The 23,767-nt window shown below is 36.0% G+C and overlaps 1 protein-coding gene across 1 annotated transcript in view; it reads left to right on the forward strand.

Annotated features, from left to right (window-relative positions):
* ASUN (asunder spermatogenesis regulator) overlaps nucleotides 1-18,011 on the forward strand; it is an 18,373-nt gene extending 362 nt beyond the window's left edge. The window contains exons 2-17 of the mRNA XM_010144314.1: nucleotides 738-969; nucleotides 2,279-2,353; nucleotides 3,139-3,341; nucleotides 3,592-3,672; nucleotides 4,842-4,932; nucleotides 6,602-6,730; nucleotides 8,340-8,424; nucleotides 9,748-9,837; nucleotides 10,775-10,864; nucleotides 12,291-12,469; nucleotides 13,244-13,414; nucleotides 13,779-13,933; nucleotides 14,900-15,130; nucleotides 16,277-16,416; nucleotides 17,043-17,178; nucleotides 17,972-18,011. Of these exons, the coding sequence (XP_010142616.1) occupies nucleotides 745-969; nucleotides 2,279-2,353; nucleotides 3,139-3,341; nucleotides 3,592-3,672; nucleotides 4,842-4,932; nucleotides 6,602-6,730; nucleotides 8,340-8,424; nucleotides 9,748-9,837; nucleotides 10,775-10,864; nucleotides 12,291-12,469; nucleotides 13,244-13,414; nucleotides 13,779-13,933; nucleotides 14,900-15,130; nucleotides 16,277-16,416; nucleotides 17,043-17,178; nucleotides 17,972-18,011 (2,121 nt within the window). The 5' untranslated portion in view covers nucleotides 738-744. The remainder of the gene's footprint in view (nucleotides 1-737; nucleotides 970-2,278; nucleotides 2,354-3,138; nucleotides 3,342-3,591; nucleotides 3,673-4,841; nucleotides 4,933-6,601; nucleotides 6,731-8,339; nucleotides 8,425-9,747; nucleotides 9,838-10,774; nucleotides 10,865-12,290; nucleotides 12,470-13,243; nucleotides 13,415-13,778; nucleotides 13,934-14,899; nucleotides 15,131-16,276; nucleotides 16,417-17,042; nucleotides 17,179-17,971) is intronic.
* Nucleotides 18,012-23,767: the final 5,756 nt, after the last annotated feature.

Genomic DNA, 23,767 nt, shown 5'->3' on the forward strand with positions numbered 1-23,767 from the left:
GAAAGGGGCGTAGTGTGTCCCGGCAGCTGCAGCTGTTGCTCAGGGTGTGAAACCTGCCCCCCAGACCGAGGTGCTGTCCGAAGTCTGACGTGTGTAAATCTTCATTATTTTAATATTGTACTTTAAAACTCTTTTCTTTTGTTTACTCTCCACTTCAGCAGCATTTGCATGGATGAAAGATTTTTCTCCTAGAAATGTTATGGAAACATCTAGAAGTTGAGTAATTTTGAGGAGTGTTTGTTTTAAGATTAGTGGTCTAAGTAGCACTAGTCTAGGATTAATTTTCATACGTCGTTTGGGTCTTCTGAGTTATGATGTCCACCTTAACACAAGGATCTGACGTTTACTTGCTTCAAAGGTAATTCTTTCATGATGCTATAGGAGAGGGAAACGTCTGTCAGTGTGAAGTGGGAAAGTGCACTACACCTCATTACAGAGTTCTCAGGTTTCAGTTTTCTTCTGAGCAGAAATCCAATATACTAAATCCATGGACTAGTCAGAGTTTTGGAGGATATTTGTCTCCATATAAATAGATTCTTAAAAAGTAAGTTTTAAATAATTTTTTTAAAAGCTTCAGTTTTGTAGGAACTGATGTATGCAATATGTAATGAAAACATAAGAAGTGACCTTCTAGTAAGTTAATTTTATACTATATAAATTGCAAAGCAATCTCGTAGTGTGATTTTTTTTTTTTCCTTGTGCAATTTCTTTCTGATTTTAGTATCTCTTTCTTTTAGGAAGAAAATGAAAATCTTTTCTGAGTCTCATAAAACTGTTTTTGTTGTGGATCACTGCCCATATATGGCAGAATCCTGCAGACAACATGTTGAATTTGATATGTTAGTAAAAAATCGGACCCAGGGAATTATACCTCTAGCACCCATATCAAAATCACTATGGACCTGTTCTGTGGAATCATCCATGGAGTACTGTAGAATAATGTATGATATTTTCCCCTTCAAGAAACTGGTAAGTTCTTTTAGCCATACCTTGTGTTATGCTTGATAGTATAAGCGTTGTATTCCTATTTGAATGAAGTCTTTTAATACTAATAGTTGTCAGTTTAAAAAAATCAAATATTATGTATTATATAAAAATTTATTGGTGGTGTTGATATGCTTTACACCTACTTAAAGTGGTTTGAATAGTGTATGAATCTCATTATAGATTCATTTTTGAAACCTTTCATTGGCTTAATGTCGCTTTAACTCAGTGAAAACATGGAGAGGTGCTTTAAGGTTAACCACGGATTTATTATTGCATTCTCCTGAGCTTTAAGTTTACAAAACTTGAGTGAAGTATTGCTTCAGATTCCATTTTGTTTCTAAACATAAACCTTCCTTAGATTTTTTTGGTGTCAACTTTGAAGGAAATGTGCTTTAATAAGAGGTAGGATTGCCCTGAGGCTGGGAAAGCTTCCTGGCACACAGCTCCTTGTTTAGAAGAATACATGCCTGGTGGGTTCTGTTGCATTCTGTAACGTACTGTAAGGTAACTAATCCCCATTTGTAAAGATGATGGTGATGGTGATTTTAAAGTGATGGTGGGTGGTAGTGATGGAATACCGGCTGAGTCAGAGCAGCTAAGGCAGAGGTCAGGCAATAACAAATACCCCCACTAGTTCAGCAGTCTGATGCACTGCCCTGATGGATTGCATGTCTTCGTTTTCAGACAGCAAACAATTTAAACTCTAGTTTAGAGATTTAATATGCGTTTAAGTCCCATTATAGAATTTTATCAAGTGTATGCTTAATGGATTTGAATCTGAACTGGAGCTTGTGTGGTATGAGAAACTGAAATTGAGATTGGAATTGGCTTCTTTATCATCTTTAGAAGTATTTTGGTATGTGGTGTTTACTAAACCTTGCTAGATATTTACCTACGCAATCTACTGTGACGGTCTTTCAAGAGTAATTTGCAATATTGCAGTATTACAATTTACTTTGATGTGTAGCTATTCTACTGAAAACATTACCTAATTATTAAAATATTTCATAATATCCTGCAATGCTAAGTTGGTGAAGAGATTAATTTAGTGGCTTATAGAGCAAGAAATTGTTAATCATAGTTCTACTAAGGGGGTAACTGAATATAGCAAGAGGGGATGCTTTTCATATTTTTATTGTCTTATTTTTAGTTCGACTTATCATGCACATACCTACTGAGTATCAGAAGAAATAGGTATAACTCATGTTTGTTTGGATTTGAAAGGTAGCCATAATGACTGTTACCTTTATGATTGGCTGTTACCTTACACGTGCTTTTTTGATACTTTTAGGTGAATTTCATTGTGAGTGATTCTGGGGCTCATGTCTTGAATTCTTGGACTCAAGAAGATCAGAACTTGCAGGAGGTATGCTTTGTAACTGTTCTTTTGTTGAAGTCTAATTGCAGAATAAATCGCAGCTTCTTACTATGTTCAGTATGAAGCAATTTTGGTAATTAAAATGGTGGATCTGGTCTGAAATTACTGCATAACAGAATTAAAAGTAGCCTGTGAGGCTGGGCTGTTCTATAGGCAGCTTTCCATACTTTAAAAAAATCAGTAGCTTTGAGTACAGTTATATATTGAAATAATTTTTTTGAAGACATTACTGATGTATTTCTTCTGTAATGTGGTTGTACTTCTTTTGTACTTCAATTTTAAGTTTGGTTATATTTTTTTACATTTGTGTGACGGGCAAATAAACTGTGGGGAAAAAATATTGTAAATATTCTCTTTGCTCTCGTTTGGGGTCATAGTGATTGTACTCATCCTCCGAAAAATTTGCTTTGGGGAGGAGCTGAATTGCCAAATGCTCAGAAAATAAAAGCAGATGGCAACTGACAGTGTTAAAATTTCTTTCAGGTATTGGATATAACTTGTTACTGTAGCCAGGTATTTTTCTGTAGTAAATGAGTATATTATATTCTCAAGGCTCAGTAACAATTAATAAATGAATTGTGAAGGATAATTTAGGGCCAAATGGGTTTTCAGAAGGTTAGCAACATATAATGGTCTTTAATTGCTCCATTTGTTTTTTCTCTGAAGAATATTAGTTTGCATATAAAATATGTTATAATGATTACTTTCTCTTAACTGATCATTTTAAAAAGTGGCTAGAAAGCAACTTTCAATAGTAATTTCTTTCTAACTAGTTGATGGCAGCATTAGCAGCTGTTGGGCCACCTAATCCTCGGGCAGATCCAGAGTGCTGCAGCATACTTCATGGTCTGGTTGCAGCAGTTGAAGCACTTTGCAAAATAACAGAATACCAGCATGAGGCTCGAACCATGCTCATGGAGAATGCAGAACGTGTTGGAAACAGAGGAAGAATAATCTGTATTACTAATGCAAAAAGGTGTGTATGGTAATGTGCTTCTACCATCTAAAAAAGTAATTTCATACATTTTTAGAAGTCTTTCATTGATTATCTTAAATTAGTGCCCTAAATAGTTAATTCCTCATGAGAATTTCTTGCCTCATTAAAGGTTTCATTTATGGAGATCTGTTACAGTAACAAACCAAAAATTTCCCACCTGAAATAGCAGAGCGTTTAATGTAATGTTTTGAACAGGAAAATTGATTATCCTGCATAAATTGCTTTCTAGTGACAGTCATGTTCGGATGCTTGAGGATTGTGTTCAGGAGACTATTCATGAGCATAACAAGCTGGCAGCTAATTCAGATCAGTGAGTATACTTCTTACAAACGTAGTTTTTCTTACTCTGTGTGTGCTTGTATTTTTTATGAAATTCAGATGTATTTTTGTATTATTCTAACGAACTGTTTGAATAAATGCCTTTGTGAAATAGAAGGTGCTAATTTGTGATATTGCTGACTTGGATCTGGTGTATAATCACTAGCTTTTCAGTATCATCCTTTATCCTCATAGGATGGTATTTCTTTAGATTGCTACCTTCTACAGCTTGCTCTAAAATGAGACGTGTGACTCTGTTTTGTTATATACTGGATTCTTGTAATCAGTAATACATCTGATGCGTTCTTGATAACACAGCAGTAACTTTACATCTGTCTGTGACTAAAATAGCCAACTTCTCTGAAATTAGTTTTTAATCTCTAAATTATTACGTTGCCTGACACTTTCCTTGAGATAAAGGAATGTCTTGAAATACCGGTTGCATTTTCTAGGAAATGGTTTTTTCCTCCGTGTGTTTTATCTAAGCAGTGAACTGTTTGGCCCAGGGACTGTGTGTGGCATTGAAGTGTCTAGTAGGTTGAGGTCCTATTCTTGGTTGTTTCTCAGGAGCTTAAATAGCAGAAGCACAAGTCTCCTGTATTTACCTGCTGCAACTAGGTTTCATTTATGTATAAAGGATACTGCCCCATGGAATCAGGTTCTAAGTCCATTTTAAAGACAGAACAGTGGTCTCATTCCCGTAGATGGAGATGTGGAACAATGTTTTGATGTCTCCAAATTTCCAGCTGCATTAGGAGATGAGCATGCTATTTGGGCAGTTGCTTTCCTGTTCACTGGAGTCCTTTTATTAATACTGGTGCACAAACTTGGAGACGCAAATCATCTGTAGTAAATGTTTTCAGCTGAATGAAGCTGAACAGATTATATCAGTTAAGGTTTATTCCATTGACATATCCAAAAGAAAACACAGCGCTATGGCATCTGAAAAACTAGAAATGTTATACTTTTTTTCTGATAAAAACTTACTTTTAAGTATGTGTTAGTGTGATTGGTTTCTACAGAACGCTCTCTGAAACAGTATGTCGTTACATGTCTTTGATTCTGTGTTATGGAAATCAGATGAATCTTGGGAGAACTGATCTAATTTCTGGGAGATAATCTGCCACTCTGTACATTAAATAGAATGTTTTTCTTTTTAAGCCTAATGCAGATTCAGAAATGTGAATTGGTCTTAATCCACACTTACCCAGTTGGTGAAGAAAGCCTTGTTTCAGATCGTCCTAAAAAAGAGGTAAGGAGCTTAAAAGGAGAAAATTTATCCAAGGGTTAGGAACTATGTCAGACTGAAAATAGACAGTGCAATTTAAATATTCAGCAGTAATGTTTTGAGCCTCTGGTGTCTGGTAAGGTGTTGGAAAAAGTACAGGTGGTAATTCTTTGAAAAGATGACAGTCTGCATACTGCCATCTGAAGCGTATGATTTGTTTTCTTGTTTTTAGTCTTTGTACATATATGGTACACCCTCTTCATGACATAAATTTTGTGCATAAATTGATGATTCATCTTTTGTGAAGTAAGCCTGTTAATGTCATAGAACGACGGTCTTGGGTTTGGTATTTTTCTTGAGATGGAAATGCACGTTTAGGAACATAGTGGAAAACAATCAACTACTTGGTGTGTTGAATAGGTTAGTTGAGTAACTTTCCTGCTATTTGAGCATAAGCTGCTAGCTAGCACAAGCCAGGGCTTGATTTTAGGGCTTTTAATTTTCCCAGATATCTGTTACCAAATTTCTTTGGCACTGCATCTTCCATGTTTTCCAGACTAAGGTATTAGCAGTTTCACCCTTCTTGGTTGAATAGTTTTCTCAGGAAACCAAAATTTTTGTGTGTAAATTCTGTTTCATTGTTGGCAAACAGAATGCTTTTTTTAATGAAAGGCATCGGAAAGCATGTCTGCTTCCAAGAGAAAGGATAATATATTGTAGGAATGTAAAGTATGCTTGAATTTCATCAAATATTTGAAGTACCCTACAGGTACTTCTTTTAAAGACAATTTTACAAAAAGGTGAAAGAATGCATATAGGAAATTGGCATCTCACTTGTTCAATAATGAAAGCATGTGGTGGAGGTTGTTTGAAACCAAGTACATACAAAATATTTTATGTATTCTGCTCTTCATCAGTCTGCTCCGAGTATTTTAATGTGCTGTCTGTAAGAAAGAAAAGACAAAAGAAAAAAGTCATTCTTAACATGCAGGACTAGATGCCTTTCATGTTATTTCATAAATAAAAAAGGACTACAATAAACTACCTTCTTGAGATTCTTTTCTACAAAACTCTTGTTCCTGAGTTAGAAAAATAAAATGTGAGCAGAAGAAAATAAATTCTCTATTTTTTTCTGTGAGACAGTCATTTTTATCACTGGGGTTTTTTGCTTTTTTTTTTTCCAAAAGCCTATAGCCAATGTCCTCAGTGTCAAGGGAAAAATCAAATGCATCTTAAGGCTTGTGTTTGTTTCCCTTGTGTATATATGACCTGTTTACAGGTAGGTATATAAAAATTACTTTTAAAAAGCTTTGAAAAATTACTGTTACTCAGCAGGTACAAGAGTGGAAAAATCAGGCCCAGAGTTGCTATTAAAGAGGATTTCTTCCCCATGTCGTGATACTAATTCTTCCTATTAACAATTAATGACTCAAATTTTTTAGCATGCTTCTAATTTCTTAAATTGTTGCAACTGCAACTAGAACAAATGGAGTAACCTGCAAAATCTGAATGAGAAATTGTTTTTGCTTCTTCCTTAGTTTTCCATGATGTGCGATTTTTGGGTGATAGTTTTTCCCTCTAGTCAAAATTAGTAGCAAAAATGTTCTTATTTTAGAGCTTCAAATGGTTAATAGCGTTACATGATACTAGAGCCTAACCTGTTAATACTGTATACTCTGTCAATTTATTTTAGCTTTCACCTGTTTTAACCAGTGAAGTGCACAGTGTTCGTGCTGGACGGCATCTGGCTACCAAGCTGAATGTTTTAGTACAACAGCACTTTGATCTGGCTTCAACCACAATAACTAACATTCCTATGAAGGTAATGTTGTGTCTGTAGCTTTGTGTTGACTAGCTGCATCACTTCTAAATTTGTTTGAAAACTTTTACTGTTTATTTTAATTGAACTTTTACATTGTTTTTCTCTCCATATCATATTTTCTGTTTTGTTTTTTTATTAGCCCACATTCAATGTCTGTGACCAGGTTAGTAAAAATAAAGATGGGGGGAAAAAGTAAAGAAGGATCACAGAACAAAATGTTGTATTGCCAAATCTCAATTTTTAATGTAGCAATACAGGGGTTATTTCAGTTTTGTATTATTTGATATAAATACAACCCTGTTTACCTCAGATTGTCTGTGATTCTTTTGTCTTTTTTAGTTGTGTTTAGATATTCTTGCCCCTGTTGCATTATTGTGGCATAGTGAATCTTTTTCCTCTGTTTCATTATCATGCCCACCCAACATAAAGGTGTTTGTAACTAATAGCTGATCCTTGACTAAAGGTTTTCCAGTAGGTTTTCCAGTTTGAAGATCCATAAACCACAAACAGTGTGACAGGGGATATATCTACTTAAACATCTTCTATTCAAAGTTGTTTTATATCCCTATCTTTAATTATTTTATCACTACTGGGAGGGAAGTTAATGCAACTAAGAGTATCAAGTGTTATTAGGTTTACAGTAATTTTCTGATCGGGCAGCAAGAGACAATTGAAACAATGTCAGTCTTCAACGGGCAGGGGCAAATAAGCTTTCCTCATTTAAAAAATTCATCAAGTTTTAATACAGTCAAACATTAGCTGCATCTTTGAAAACTAGCAATATTTTGTGTATTTTATAAGTTAAAACATGAACTTAATTATTTTCACAGCTTTAATGAAACTTTGACATGGGTCATGGCATAAATGTGACTAAGTTTGCAAATACCTTGTCTGTAACTTTCTGACCTGTGTGCTGCTGGTATGTCTCTCCCTTCTGCCTTTGTCCTTATAGTAATAGATGGTTGGGTTCTCTGTGGTTTTCTTTTTTTTTAACTTGGAATAAATTACCACGGTTACTGTTCTGTTTTTCTAGTTCTTTGCAGCTGTTTAAAGATGCAGTGTCCTCTTTACAAACATTCACTTTTTTAATTATAAATATGCATCTGCAAGTATACTTCTTTTATCTTAAGCGCAAGGAAACTATAAGGTTCAAGTATGGTTTTTGATTTGAATTGTTGAGATATTTTTATGAAAAGTAATTGCCAAGCTATTCTGCAGTGACCATTTTTTTGCTGCTCAGTAAGTTGTAAGATGGTAGTCAATGTGTCATAGGCTTCACTAATGTATCATTCAGTGTGTCATTAACTTCAGTAATTTAAACAATAGTTAACACTAAGTAGTTTTACACTATGAACCCAGTCATGACATTTGCATAAAGAGGAAGCTCTAGGGTTTCAAAAAAGGAAAAAAGAGGAAAAGCAGATGGCTGCATCTTCAAACAGGTCAGAGCAAACAGTTTCCTCAACATTGCAATCCTGTTGTTGTCTGATACACTTTGGAAGCTTTTTGTTTCATTTTGGAGTGAAAGGTAAATGTAGAATCACTTATGAAAACAGTGACCTCTAGCTAAAATAATTGTATTTATTCCTTCTACCTTTTTCTTTTAAAGGAAGAACAACATGCTAACACATCAGCCAACTATGATGTGGAGCTGCTTCATCACAAAGAGGCTCATGTTGACTTTTTAAAGAGTGGTAAGTAGAAATGGTTCTCAAAGTGGCTTTTGATCAGCCTGCTGGTGGTATTCACAAAGACTGCAGACTTAAAATTGGTGTAAATTTCAGGCATGATTAGCATACTTCGAGTTATTCCTTAACCCAAGAACTTGATTTATAATGTTTGCATTGGACTTGCTGACATTTTTTAATATAGTAATAAGTATATACAATGAAAAAACAGGTCAAATTCATCAGACAAGGTTTCATATATGTTTAGGATATTTGTGTGAGATTTGAGAGGCATGTCAACTTTTTGAGACCAGAAGTGCAGTATTTTAAAAAAGTACCTCTTGTGAGTATTTGTGGAGAGTTGTTCCTTGCACAACTGAACTTTGGAAAAGAGTTACTTGGTTTTGAGATTTCTTGTTGTATTTGAAATACCTGGTATCATTCTTGTAAATTTAGAATTATTACCAAGTATTATGCTGAGGTAAATTTGTAATACCTCAACTGAGGTTAGAAAAATACAACAGTAAGCCTTATGCAAAATTATTTTGTTCAGGAAATGAGTTTGTAAATACTTCAGTAGCAGTGTAGTACTGTAATTCTGAAACTTCATGCAAAACTTAGTGAATATTTTCTTGAGATAATGTGAGTCAAAGATCATGAGAAGAATTGCAAAACTCACTAGTAGAAGCATAGTTTAGTGTATTTAGAAGTATTGCTAATGTCTGTTTTAAGGCCTTCAGGTGTTTTTTGACAGACCAGTTATCAGTGAGATACTGTATGAAGTATTTTAATGATAAAAAAATCCACAGCTGCTGAAACTTGAGATGTTCAGATTGAATCTGACATAGCAAAGATACTGGGTAATGAGACCAAGCTTGACTTCTTTCCCCAAAAAGCCAAACTTGTCAAATGTGCCGTTAGATCAGTTTCAGTCTTGACTTTGGGATATAATATGTACAAGAAACTATCAGCTTTAATATTGGTTAAGGGTTCTGATTTCTGTATGGAAAATTAAAAAATACTGCATTTAAATCTTAGGCATTTTAGAAGAAAAAAACCAAAACGTATCTATGGTTTTCTAAATGTTGAATCAAACCTATGGAAAACATATTCTGGAGCTTCTGTGTTTTGTTTGCTAAATTGTTTTTTAAAATTAGGCAATGGCTGCTGACTTTAAAAGGTTATTTTTTGCAACTGCCGCTGCTAATGACTTTTTTGCTTAAGTTAACTTTGTTAAATCTGATTACATTTTGTATATGCTCATGTTGTATTTTGTACCTTAAAATTTAGAGGTTTTTTTCTGTAATAAAATATGGTTGATCAAACACTTTTTCTGACTTTATATTGCAGGTGATAGTCATATAGGTGGCAATAGCAGAGAAGGCACATTTAAAGAAACTGTAACATTAAAATGGTGTACTCCTCGAACAAATAGTGTGGGTAGGTAACACAGTATCTTACAAAACTGATATACTAAGTTGTGTTGAGCACTGTCCTCTCCATATGCTGATAAGAATCTGAACAAGGAGGTTATTTACATTGTTAATGGTTTTATCTCTTTCTCCATAAACCTTGCTGCTGACTGCATCCTGCTTAGTCATACATATAGTTTACAATGCTCACCTGATCTTGGCTAAACAGTGTTTTGTGTAAGAGGTGAAAAGGTTGATAATGATTTTCTTGGTGGCTATTTTAATCTCCTCAGAAGTATCCTCTTATTCCTTGACTACAATGTTCAGTAATTATTTGCCTTTCCAACAGGACCAAGTATACCTTGTCAGTTCCACAGCTATGTGTTTTTTAACATAGTGGCTTTGAGACATTGAATCTTTTTTGGGTTTAATTCTTTTTTTGGAAGCTGGGAGGGAGAATCAGTACTATCTTTAGTGTAGTCTTTAGAGTGCTAAGTAAAAAGGTTTGTAAGGAAATTAAATTTTTGCAATGATACTATCAGTAGACTAGTGTCTTTGTATTAACTTTTAAATCTGAGTAAGAGAGATCTCTACCCAAATATGAGGGAAGATTTGGGGTAATGTAGGAACCACCTGGCCATTCAGCTCACGCACCCTGTAGACTGTCAGCAAGACATGTTGACTCTTTGAGCTAGCAGTTTAAAAATACAGATAAGATAAATAAGAGGAAGCTGGCTCTACAGTAAAATAATTCAGGAGATAAAGAATTGGAAGCCCTGCTGGAAATAGGGGGTGAGAGGTGAGTATGTTGGACGGATTGTGAGGAGTTGATTGACAGGAGCAGACTTACAGATTGAGAGAAAGGTAACTTCTTAGTACTGCGGGTTGTAGATTAGCCTCCTTTTATTTTGTGGGATGTTTTCTCTGTATATAGAATTACACTTTCCACTTTCTCTATTTTTCAGAATTACACTATTGCACTGGAGCGTATAGAATTTCACCAGTAGATGTAAATAGCAGACCTTCTTCATGCCTTACCAACTTTCTCCTTAATGGTAACTTTGTGTCCTTGCCTAATTATTGAGTGATTTAATTGTTAATAGTGAAAATAGAGCACTTATCACCTTTCGGCTTGTATAGCAGTAAAGGTCTATATACTATAAAAATGTCGAGTTTATTTTAACTTGTCATATAAATAAGAGGAGAAATATTAAATGTACTGAAAGGCAAATGGAATGCGTTTTGAAACTTGAAGATGGGAGAAAAAGTGTGAGGAAGGAGCACGTACTGAATTCTGGTATTTTTTTCTGAATCCAAATGTAGAACACTTCACTTCATGCTATTTAGTAGGAAACCTTGCTTTGAGTAGGTGATAGTGCCCTCGATCACAATGCTTACTGACTGTTGCAGGATGTTCACAACCTGTGTCTATGCCTGATTTTTAGCCGGTGCTGGGTAGCAAGCTCTTTTCACTGGGTTATGATCAACTAGGTAGGTTGGCCAATTGAAGCAGGCATACCTGTGGGTACTGGTATCAGTCAAAAAGTAGGTTGGATTTAGTTATCTTTTGCTTATTGGCATGATCTTGCCCACTGCCATGAATAACCTTGTTGTAAGAGGTTGCCGTGTAAATACACGTTAAAAAGGTAAGCCAAAGCTGTTTCTTCCAAACAAGGAATATGGAGCCAATATTAATTACACGTGGGGGGGGTTTATAGTTTGCAAACAAAATTGCATTACAAATATACTTTTAATCAGATGTTTTCTTCAGTCGGGTAACTTGAATTTCTAATAAATGTGCAGTGGTTTTATTAAACGCCATATTTTGGTGGGTTTTTCTCTAAAGATTCTGTACTGAAAAAGTACTTTGATAAATTGTTAGAACCAAAATTATTAATGTATATCAGATAATCACTCTGATCTATTTTTACTCCTTCATAACAAACAACTTGTTTGGAGAATATACTTTCTTATATTTATTGTATTTTACTGAAAATAAGACAAAGGCAATTCTGTTTCTCTATCTGAAAAATATTCATTTTGAGTATTAATAGTATCAATAGATACCTTTATATTCAAGTAGGTTATTTTGTTACTTTTTAGTTGCTTTCAATGAGAGTTTCTGCAGTAGGACCAACATAGTAAGTGTACAACATAATAATTAAATAGCAAACTGCTCTTACACAGTATACCATTTTAATGTCTTATAAATACATATTTTTCCTAAGAATAATGTCCTACAGAGAAGGTGATTCATTGGTCCAGGAGAGGCTTTTTTGGTCTTTCTCTGTAAAATTTAAGACCATATGACTTCTGCGAAGACTGAAAGTAAATGCTGTTTCTTATTCAGCTAGGTGAAAACACAGCTCTAATGGATTCACAGTCTCACTGGCTACATACAAACCTGTATTCTGTGTGTGTAGTTTTTAATTTAAAATCGCAGTGCACAGTACCTGATGAAACCGATCTCATTTCCAACAGGTCGTTCTGTTTTGTTGGAACAGCCACGCAAGTCTGGCTCTAAAGTAATTAGTCACATGCTCAGCAGCCATGGAGGAGAAATTTTTCTCCACGTTTTAAGCAGCTCACGATCAATTCTAGAAGATCCCCCATCAATTAGCGAAGGGTGTGGTGGAAGAGTCACTGACTACCGGATTACAGTAAGATTCTTTTCATTTTTTCTTGATTTGCCACTTATTTCAGATGAAAAGAGATGTAGTGCAGTAGATAAGGGGATGTTGGTACCTTTTCTAGAGAGCTAGAGTGGATTTAATGGTCAAACTGTTTTCTACTGATACATATTTAGTACGAAGTAGTACATCTGCTTGTTATGCCCTCTTTAGAGAATCCTTTCCATGTCAGGGAAGTACTTGCCTCCGTATGCACTATGAGTATTTAAATTTTCTGATTCTAGGATAATACTTTTCTTGGCAAGTTTTTCCTGTGGGCTGGATATGCATAGAACTATACCCTGCTTATTGTTGTAAGGATAGATTCCATGTAAATGGCTTGTATAATAATTAGAAGAGATAAAGTTGTCGGCTTTGAACCCTGGATATGAAGACAATCAGCTGGCATTCATTTTGGTTTTGTCTTTTATTTTTTTAACACATCCTTTGTATACAACATCTTTGATCTGAAATAAGCAGAAGTGGCTTTCAGAAAAACAGGAAACTCTTACCATATATGAAATACCTTGCAGATCCAGAAGGCCTCCTCATCAGAAACCTTACATCAGTTTTTAGAACTATTTTTGCGTTCAACCTGCATAATGTACATCTGAAAGCTAGAAGCAAAGGTTTGGTTGTCAGAGTCAAATTTAGTAGTGGGGATAGTACAGGGCTAGTAATAAGCAAGCCTGTGTTTTGCCTGTTCGGTGAAAGATACTTTGTTAGAGAGAAATGCCTAATTGTATCTTGTTTGATTATCATTAGGATTTTGGTGAATTTATGAGGGAAAACCGATTAACTCCTTTTCTAGAGCCCAGATATAAGATCGATGGAAGTCTTGAAATTCCATTGGAACGTGCAAAAGATCAGCTAGAGAAACATACTCGTTACTGGCCTATGATTATTTCTCAGACTACCATCTTCAACATGCAAGCTGTAAGTAACCTGGGGTTGTAACCTTTTGTTATGGTCTAGATTAAGTTTCACCTTGACACTTGATGAAATATTAACTCTATTGCCATGAAATTAGTTTTTCAGCTTTATTTTCGTTTAAGTACTGAGTATGTAATGTAATAGATTGTTGGAATGCCATCCGAACAGAGTGGAATATTTGAATCTCAGCTACAGCGCTGCTGCATAAAACTGTGCATCTGCTTGTACCTGCTCAGAGTTGTTATTAAATAGAGGATAAGATGGGGTGTTTTTGTTGTGTGTTGCTTCTTGGTTCCATTGCCTTTGATTTCTTCTGTTCCTCTCCTGCAACATGTACAGACTTCTCGTTTTTTGTTTTCTCGTCCAGGTAGTGCCATTAGCCAGTGTGATTGTAAAAGAAACAATGACTGATGAGGATGTTCTGAATTGTCAAAAAACAATATACAATTTGGTAGACATGGAGAGGAAAAATGATCCACTGCCAATTTCAACAGTTGGTACAAGAGGAAAAGGCCCCAAAAGGTTACATATGTATCTCTTTTTGTTGATGCTGCACTTCTGAGAAGTACTCTTTTGAGTTTGTTTTCGTGCCAAATTTTAAAAATTTGTCCAAAGGTAATACAAATTAAACTAAATGCTGTACGTATGTGAAATGAATGCTGTATTTTGCCTGCACCAGTTAGGGACTATCACAATACTGATAGTGCTGTATATTTAAAAAAAAAGTAATTTTATTATCCAAGAATTGTGAGTATGTTAAAAACTACAAAAGCGAAGATAGTCACCGGGAAAGGTCAGAAGCTGATACTAGCTAGATTAGGGACATGGAATAATTTCAGATTAAGAAGGAAAACTTAAGCATATTATAAATGAACAACGATTTAAAATTGGATTATACTAGAATAGTCAAACCCTTTTGAAAAGGTTATTTAAAATAAGGGCTAATTCTTTAAAACAAGCATCGATTACCCTGGTACCTCAGTCATTGTGATATGTCCATTGTATTTCTGACAATTGGCTGAAGAGAAATTCAGCTGCAGGTTTGCCCATGACTGGAAGTTATTTATAGTAGTAATTCTTTCCAATTTTTTATCCAAAGAATTAAGTGTTAATGAATTAGCATGTCAGTACATGGGCAGCCCTCAGCGTATCCTGACATGCCATAGTTGGCAAACACCTGAGAGGATTCAGGAGTGCCTTTTGGCAGAGACATCTTGTGGTAGATAAGAATTTGATTTCAGTGGAAATGGTCTATTTCAATTTAAACTTAACATTTCAGAATTAAAAACAGGAGTTATGTGCAGTGTGTTTCAAGGATGGAGTTAATCCCAGGTGGATAGACCTTGAGTATAAGAGGACAGTGAATCTAGAGTTATTTTTGATTTTGGGTATTTTTGTTTCTTAGGGTCTGGTTTTAACCTTAATTTATCCAATAGTTTATTGATCTAGGTAATCCTGTATATAATATCTTTTTTTGACTTTGCTTAGAGATGAACAGTACCGGATTATGTGGAATGAATTGGAGACCCTTGTACGAGCACACATAAACAACTCTGACAAACACCAGCGAGTCTTGGAATGTTTGATGGCTTGCAGAAGCAAACCGCCAGAAGAGGAGGAGCGCAAGAAACGAGGTAGAAAGAGAGAAGACAAAGAAGACAAGTCAGAGAAGTTGGGCAAAGACTATGAATCAGATAAGCCATGGCAAGAATCAGAAAGGTAGATTTTCTTAAGTGAAATGGAACTGAAGCACAATTTTTGTCCTGCCCTACTTTGAAGGGGAGAGGAGTTGTGGTGAAATGGATGCAGGTTTCAATTTGTGTTAATTCTTGTAACCTTGGCTTACTACTAGTCAGTGTGGATCCCCAGGTCTTTTGAATCAGTCACCATTCCAAAGATTGGGAAATGGGAAGCTTATTATGGTGCCTGCTTATCAGATGTTTCAAATTAACATATTTTAAAAGCAGTATGTTTTTTGGACAAATTGTTGACCACTTAGCAGAGCTTTGCAGCCTGAGGAGTCCTGCTGTTGGTTTTTATGACAGCGTCACCTATTAGACATTTAACTCCTTTACACAAATATAAAGCAAGATGAAAAACTCAAGACAGGCAGTTATTTTTCTCTTGAGCTGTAGATGGTTTAGTGTTCAGGTAGATAAACAATCCAGATTGATTTGCTTTTCTCTTGGGTGAACATCAGGATTAATAACAATAATAATAATAATAACAATAATAATTCATGCTGTTGTTGTATAGTGACAGGCATCTGTCAGGTCTGTTCTGGTCTCAGTTTTTCAAACTACTGTTCTAGAGGTATCAAAACCCCCTCATGTAGTAAGTGTAATTTGCATGTATTTTGTGCGTGCTGTGATCATTTAAGATAGGAGGGCCTTTTCACCACCGTTGTCACCATTCTGACCTTCCATGCCTTTCCGTGTGTGATCAAATCTGTTCCTGCAATTGCTTTTACTTTCACATGTGTAACAAAAATGCAGACTGAGATAAAACAATCTAGTATAGAATAGGTCTGAAATCACATAGAAAAGATAAGAGAAGATTGTGTGGTGGTTTTTTATATTTATTGTTATTTATTTTATAGTTACTTCGAAGGAAAGACTTAATAACTACAATATGAATACTGCGAAGTAACTTAAGTGAAAGTTTTTTAAAGATCCTTCCTTTTGCTTAAGGATTTGTCCAGAGGATTATTTCACTAGTCTTCCCTGTTGTTTTTCACCTATTCCAAGCAGTCAAAAATTCTTTATGTGTTTATATTTTCTTTATTTTGTGTAACTTTGAGGAGTATAGAAACATATCAATCATGTGCTGCTCTAGCACAGTTTCACTGTTTTCCTTCTCAAAAAGGTTAAAAGGTCTTTTGGATCGTGAGAAAGAAGAACTAGCAGAAGCTGAAGTTATCAAAGATTCCCCCGATTCTCCTGAGCCACCCAACAAAAAGCCTCTTATTACAATGGATGAAATGCCCACAGTTGAAAAGGCAAAAGGTAAACCAGAAGAATTACTATTATTTCTTTTGAAGATAGAAATTGTTGTCAGTCTGTATTTTCCAACGTAGAGGTGAATCTTGGAATTAAAGCTAAGTCAGTGAGGTTAATTTTTAATCTAACACTCGTTGTTGAGAAATTCTTGATAAATATGCTAATCTCAACATGCCTGTGTGGATCTACTGATAAGCACTTGGGTTGACAGAGGGTTGGACAAATTTCTGCTGGTGTTATTTGAGCTACTGTATGCTAGAAATGCTATTTAAGAACAGCTATTAGAAATTACTGCCTCCTGCTGACTAAAATATAAACATGCCTAAGCAGTATAGTGGTGAGAATGGATACTTAACTCACACCAAGGAAGAGTGAGTGATACTTGTTGCAGTGGCTGAGCTAATGTTCAGATTCTGCGTTTGAAGCAAGGTCAGTCTCATGTGAAGCTACTACTCAGCTGTTACCAGTTCGCAAGTTTGTATTTATTTAGCCTCTGTTATAAGGTTGTTTGATATTAGTGGGTTTCATATGTTACACTACCACAGTGTAATTTCTTCTAAGCCTTTATAATAACCTAATGTTTAAGAACTCAGAAATTAAATCACTTAGTCTCTTTTTATTTGCAATTTTAGGGCCAATGTCCTTGTTGACTTTATGGAGCAACAGGATTAATACTGCCAACTCTAGGAAGCACCAGGAATTTATTGGTCGTTTGAACTCTGTCAACAATAAAGCTGAGCTATATCAACATCTGAAAGAAGAAAATGGGTTTGTATCAATAAATGCATCGCTATAAATTCTCTTAGTGGAGGAATTACTTCAGTTACAGCATAAAAAGACTCCTTAGTCTTTTGAGGATTAAAATGTATAAATAGATTCCTTTGTCTGTCAGTATTGCTGGAGACCTGCAGTAGTGTTTGCTTTTCAGTTGTTTGCATCTGTGCTGAGCAAGGCTGGATGCTAATGGTCTTGCCTGTGCCTTAGTGATCGCCATTGCAAAACTTTTAAGCTTCAGGGAATTAAATGGTAGCTAAGATGCAATTTCTTGTGCCAGTCTTGGAAGCTTGCTTGAGCTTCCAAACGAATGGCTATATATAAAAAATATTGCCAATAACGGAGTGGTTGAATCTTACGCTGTGCTGTAATGAAGCAATCCTCCCAAGTTCTACCAAGAAACACTGAAAAACCAAACCAACTTCCTCTTAAGTAAATAACACAGTGGTAGTTAGTGATCAGTGTAAGAAGGGTGAAAATTAAGACCTTGAAACAAACTGCTGAAGCTCAAACTTCAGAAGTGGATTCTCGGTAGTTACATGAATCTGGGTTTTTGTCTTGGTAAGGTTGATAATGGATAGCTTTTTGTGGTTGCTGGAAAGTTTTTTTGTTTTGCAGACACCTTTTATGTACTGATTGCTTAAAGTATTAGGAGGAGATATAATTGTGTGTTTGGGGCTTCGAAAGACCACGTGGTTAGTGAAGTGGAAAATATTAAATATTTAAGTCTTTTTTTTGCTTAATCTTTCGATTGTCTTGGCTTACCAATTCTTGTGTTGCATTTCAGAATGGAAACAACAGAAAATGGAAAAACAGGCCGGCAATGATGATTAAATTTTTTCTTTGGACAAAACTTGGCTAAACAGCAAAAATATTTAATTCTGGAATTGATATTGGTACCATTTCAGTATGATTGTATAGCTCTTTTGTTTTTTACATTTTTTCTATTCTTATTTTTGCTATGAAATTCAGATATCACATTAAACAAATAGTGTGCAAAGAGGAGCTGTCCTGAAGTATTACAGTCATATTTATAGGATGAAGAAAACCTCTGTGCCATGGACTCAGTTAGATAATAAAAAATGTTAGTGAGTTTAAAATCCTTTCCCATAACTGATTTTGGAATATTGAAAAATACTTGTCTGAAAAAAATCAGGTAATTGATAACTGATGATATTTGTTAATTTTTGTCATGCTTTTATGTATATAAAACTTCCTCAGGAGTCTAGAATTACGGGAAGAACCACCCATTGAATACCTAGTTACGGAGCTGAGAAAATGCCAGTCTCAGTTTTCAACTAAGGGGTGGGAGATTGAGTGATTTTACAGACAAAAATTGTTGGTTTAAGGACTTTTAAAAAACCTGACTTTAAATCATCTTTAGGAAGCAAAGCCTTTCGGGTTGTTGTGCTGATGTTGTCTTTGTAAGAAAAAGTAAAATAAAATTTTTGCTAATTTAATTTTTTTGATGAAACATGAGCTCTAAGACATCTGTGGTTTAAATCTAAGCTTTTTGAATGTCATGAAAACTTACTCTGAATATTAATCTATTTTGTCATTTCACAGCTGTTACTGTTCTTCAGTTTCTTTACTTAGAACCTCTTTTTGTCTTAATGTAGAGTTGAGTTCTCAAATGGGAAAACTCACCCAATGTGTGATCTAATCCCTTGTAAGATTTTGGACTGGATTCCAAATGGGTCAGCTTGAGTGGGCTAAGGAACGATGAGTATCAAAACTCTGCAAGTATATCTGCCTTCCGCTGCTGTGCATCCATTGCCTTGTTCTAGCTTGATAAGCAACTGAAGGTCTCACAGACTTGATGTTATAGTTTAAGCTGATTTAGAGCACATCTTTTCTGGAACAAATATATTTATTTCTTCACCTGAAACTTTTAAATATCGTAGTTTGTAATGACTAGATCTGAACACAAATATGATGTGCGTGTTCTTTGCTTACGCTGGTAGCTGAGTCCTTTCTTCAGCTGTGTAGTCAGTTATAATCAGCATGATTATTTAGCCACTCTGATGCAGATATTTTCTGTTAAACAATTTTAGAACCATTTTTACAGAGTGATTAAAGAGCACATGCATTATATTTTATCATTCTTAAACTTAGATTTTACAGAAGCCATGTGTAATTTTTGGAGATCCTGCAGTCTGAAGACTTATTTTTACTGCTTAGTTGAAAGTTGGATTTCCTGCATCACCACAACTCTTGATATCCTGTCTGAAATGTTCTGATGGAGAAAACTACCATGGAATTATTGTTTCTCCTCAGTTTCTGGGGTTTTTAATGAGATTGTACTGCATACCAGTCTGGATATTTCTCATGTTTACTAAAGGAGGTTTAAAGCCTGGAATTTTGGGAGCATGTAAATGTTGGCTTTCTACAATTTGTTGCTAGTTTAGAGAAGTGTAACTGAAAAGCTTGTGTTGTACCTTGCAGAATTGTTTATTGAATCTCCTGATGTTCATTTAATATTCAGCTGCAGTCCTTAAATATGCACAGGAATTAAATAGTTTAGAGGAAAAGATAAATTTTGCACCTGCTATTGAAATATTTATTTCATTAGCTACCTACATTTTCTACATGTAGTTACATATAGTCTACATGTAGCTACATGTAGTTTACGAACTACGTTTTCTACTTGTGAAACATCTGCCAGGTAAGATGAAATTAAATGAATTATGATTAAATGAATGGGGCCTGATTCTCCAAGGTGGTTGACTGTGCGCCTATATTCTAAATTCTTGAAGAGTCTTAGAGGCATGAGATACCACAAGGGCTTGTGTTTCCTGTGGTACCTTTTAGATTCCTATTTTACCAATCTTATGTTTAGACTGACTGTAGTGAATTACTGCTGCTTTGTTGACTTCTAAAGCAAACTTTAGATCTGGTTTATGGCTTCTGGGAAGCATTGAAGTAGTCATCTAGAGGAATTTGTGTTTATCCAAAAAGTTATTCAACACTAAGTCCAGACAAGTGCTATTTGTTAATGCAAGATGATGTAAATATTGTCACTTTATTGATGTAAATATCTGCCACATTCAGAGAGCAACTGCTGTCCCCAAAAAACCCATAGCATGTTAGTGACATTTTCACATGCATAACTGACCAGTGCATGTTGTTCATGTGCTCCAACACAAATGTGTCGCAACTAGAGGTGGATTTTGTGTACAATGTACACACAATTATAACTGAATCTGTTCAAATGCTTTGGTTCCGTAGCTCTTGGTACATACGTGCCTAATGAGCTGCTCAGATTCTTTATGTGCCATGACTATTGGTTGAGCTGTACTGTTGCTGGATTGCTGGGTGGTGTGTAACTGAAGTTTGGGGAGAGGGCAAGCCAGCAGAGGCTGCAGGGATCTGTGCTCATATGTCATGCTGGCATCCAGTTGTTTGCAAACATTAATCTGCACTACAACATAAAAGTGGACTGCTTACCTTCTAGTTGTGGGACACCCCCAGATCTATCTCTGGGCTGTGTTCCCTTTGGCCTGGTCACCAGCATGCTCCCAGGCTGGATCCAGTTCTGCCTGGCCTCCTTATGTTAAGAGTACATACTTGTGCCTGTGTTCTTTAGCCTGCAAAAGCTATTCTTTAGCTCACCTGCTGCTCTAGTGGCTGTTCACTGTGCCATAGCCGTTTGTGGTGGTCGGGCTGACCTCTGTACCTGCTGTACCTTCTGCTCAGTGGGAGTTCATCACAACAGTAGGTGGCCACTACGTACTGTGGCAGCAAGAGCGCACCATGACAGGATAGTTAGTGTGAGTTTTGTTCCTAGACAGCTTAGTGAAACTATCTTCAGAGTGAATTGTCAGTGGTCTGAGGCTCTTTGTTGATCTACGTTCTCCAGTAAAGTCCTGTGGCAGTTCTGGAAGCGGCATTTTGTATATCTCTTTGCGTTTCTCTGTGGTGGTACTTTGGTCCTATTTCCCACTGTGCTTTCAGGGTAGAGAAAGATTTTTCTCAATTCTAAAACAGTTTAGAGTAAAATTAAGTTACAGATTAAGTAGTTTAATCCATAATTGTTACAGATTAAATTTTGCATAGGTACATCTGTTAAAGTGAAGGAATTTCAAAGTTCTCAAAGTTTTTAGAAATTTTTTCACACATTTTCTTCCCTACGCTCCTAGAACTGTTGTGGGTGGAAGCAAAGAGAGTCAGTTTTACTGTAAGAAAGCAAGCCTAACCTTAAGTAATCGTGTAATGTACTTTTTCAAATACATTTTAACAGGAAGAGTTTCACGTTAAGTGGCTACTGTTGCCTTTGAATCCTACATATAATGTATTTAATAGAAACAAAGTTTGGAAAGATTGAGAACAGAGATGATATCACCCATGAGGGATGAATTACTGGATGCATTTTTTAAAATTCAAATACCAAGTTCTAAGATGACACTCGGGAGTTGTAGTGCCTTTGAGTATCAATGGAGACATCATATCTTGTGATGGTCCTTCTGACAGCTCTGCTGCTTTTACCTAAAAATGGTGTATCCGAGTCAGAGTCCTAATAGAGTTAGTTTTGCTCAGTACTGTTTGTGACCCCTCATACCTACCAGCATCAGCTTGAAATACATTTTCTTGTTGTGACTTGTACAGATGCGTCACTCTACCTCATCTATAAATTCCTTTATCTGCTCTGCTTGGCATTTTGTTCTAGTCCTTAATTTCAAGGTTCTGATTTTGCTACTGCCTCTGTCAGGCATACATTAAGTATGTTCTATTTTAAATTGAAAAATAACTATCTGCTGCTTATGAATTCTCTGTCACAAGGATAGTACCTTCTAGTACAAACTGTCTTTTTGTAGTTTTGATCTTAATATAATTTAAAAGATTTTAACATAGGTCTGCAGATATTGCTCTAGTCATTCTGGGTGGTCATACTCTCTTGATAATGGGGAGGGAGTTGGTATTTTGGCAGCTGGAAAGATGGCATGATGTGAGACAGTCCTATTGATGTAGAATACTGCTCTTGAAGGAAGTGATGCTGAAGGTGGTATCCATAACTGAGCTAAAGCCCTCCACTCATGTTTAGTGAGGTTTCAGGACATGCAGTTCCACATCAGCATGGCTGAAGTGAGAGTTTCTGAAACATTGCAGACTGATTAGGAATGTTCCTGTGGTACTTGCAAAACCAGTTACTATCAGAATCACCCTGATGGTGACACAAAGATTGCTTAGTAAGGCAGATAGGGACTTCCTAATCACAAAAAATTACGTAAGTTTTATATTCTGGCAGTGTTGCTTGGACGAAGTGTGTGCTAACTTACCCATCTGGCTCTATCAATTTCTCTAATGCTTCCTGGATTCCAACTTCCGCATACCAGCTTGGAAGATCTTTTGGCACTTGAACACAGTGAGTTGGTGTTCTGTGAGAACACTGTGGGCCCAGGTTTGAGCGTGGTCACCCTTGGGACTGCTGGAGTTCGAATAGGGGGATTGCATCTCTAGAAACAAACTAAGCCTTTTCCTTTCTCTCAAGAAAGAGTAGTAGCTGTTTTCTCTTCTGACTGTAAAAGTGGTATAGTATGTGGGACTTCAGAAGCTCAGTGGTGGAGGATTCTCTGGCAGTCTTCCTGACTCTGTGGCAGACAGCACAAACCCATGAGGTGAATACTGGATAGCCATACATGGTTTGCAGAGGTATTAAATTGCAGCCAGCTTCCCGATCCCATTGGAGAGCCATCAGCTGGAGTGATTTGTAGAGGTAACTGAGCTGAGCTGCTCTCTTCCTCATAAAATGTGTTGGGAGGTATAGGAAAAAAGAGGCATCCACTAGTTGCTGTTAAGAATGTAATGGAATGAACAGCCTTTGGGGAAGTGTTTGCCTGCCCTTTAGGAGGGAGAAAAGGAAAGAATTATGAAGGGGAAAAATAGTTATCTGTTATGAATGATAGCAAAGAAATCTTATCAACTTCATAGAATTACAGAGCATGCTTGCTAGAAGGGACCTCTGGAGGTCATCTGGCCAACCTGCTCAAAGCAGAGCTGTAGCCAAGACAAAATGAGAGCAAGCATGGCTTTGCCTAGCTGAGTCTTAAACTTCTGAGGATGAACGGTCCCAAGTCTCTCTGGATGACTTGTTCCGTTGCCGCGTTACCCCAAAGTAAAAAAGCTTTCCTGATGTCTGAACCTCTTGGGATGCAGTTTTGTGACTATTGCCCCCTGTGTTGTATCATCTACTTTTCAGAAAAGTGTTAACATGGCCATCTAGACTCCTGTTTGAGAAACAGTACTTCTTAGGCATTTTACTTGGGGTCAACAGAACTCCCCACTGCTTTTACAGTATTTCTCTTTGCAACAGACATTGCAAATGACTCTTTCCTATGAAGTAACCGAGCACAACCACCTTCTATAACAACATTTTGGAATACGATTTGAAGATTTTTAAATACTTTGACTGCATTAAATGAAAGTATGTTGGTCATCTAGAGTTTTTGTAGAACTATAAATGGAGATCACATACTAGGTCTCTGGATATTTAGACTAAAAATATGTGGGTGATAACTATCTAAAATCCTGTTTTGTTTAATAGGTATTTTTTCCAAACCCAATGCTAAGAAGACCAATTCAACAC

This window comes from Buceros rhinoceros, unplaced genomic scaffold (assembly GCF_000710305.1).
Source record: "Buceros rhinoceros silvestris isolate BGI_N320 unplaced genomic scaffold, ASM71030v1 scaffold43739, whole genome shotgun sequence".
Classification (NCBI taxonomy): Eukaryota; Metazoa; Chordata; class Aves; order Bucerotiformes; family Bucerotidae; genus Buceros; species Buceros rhinoceros.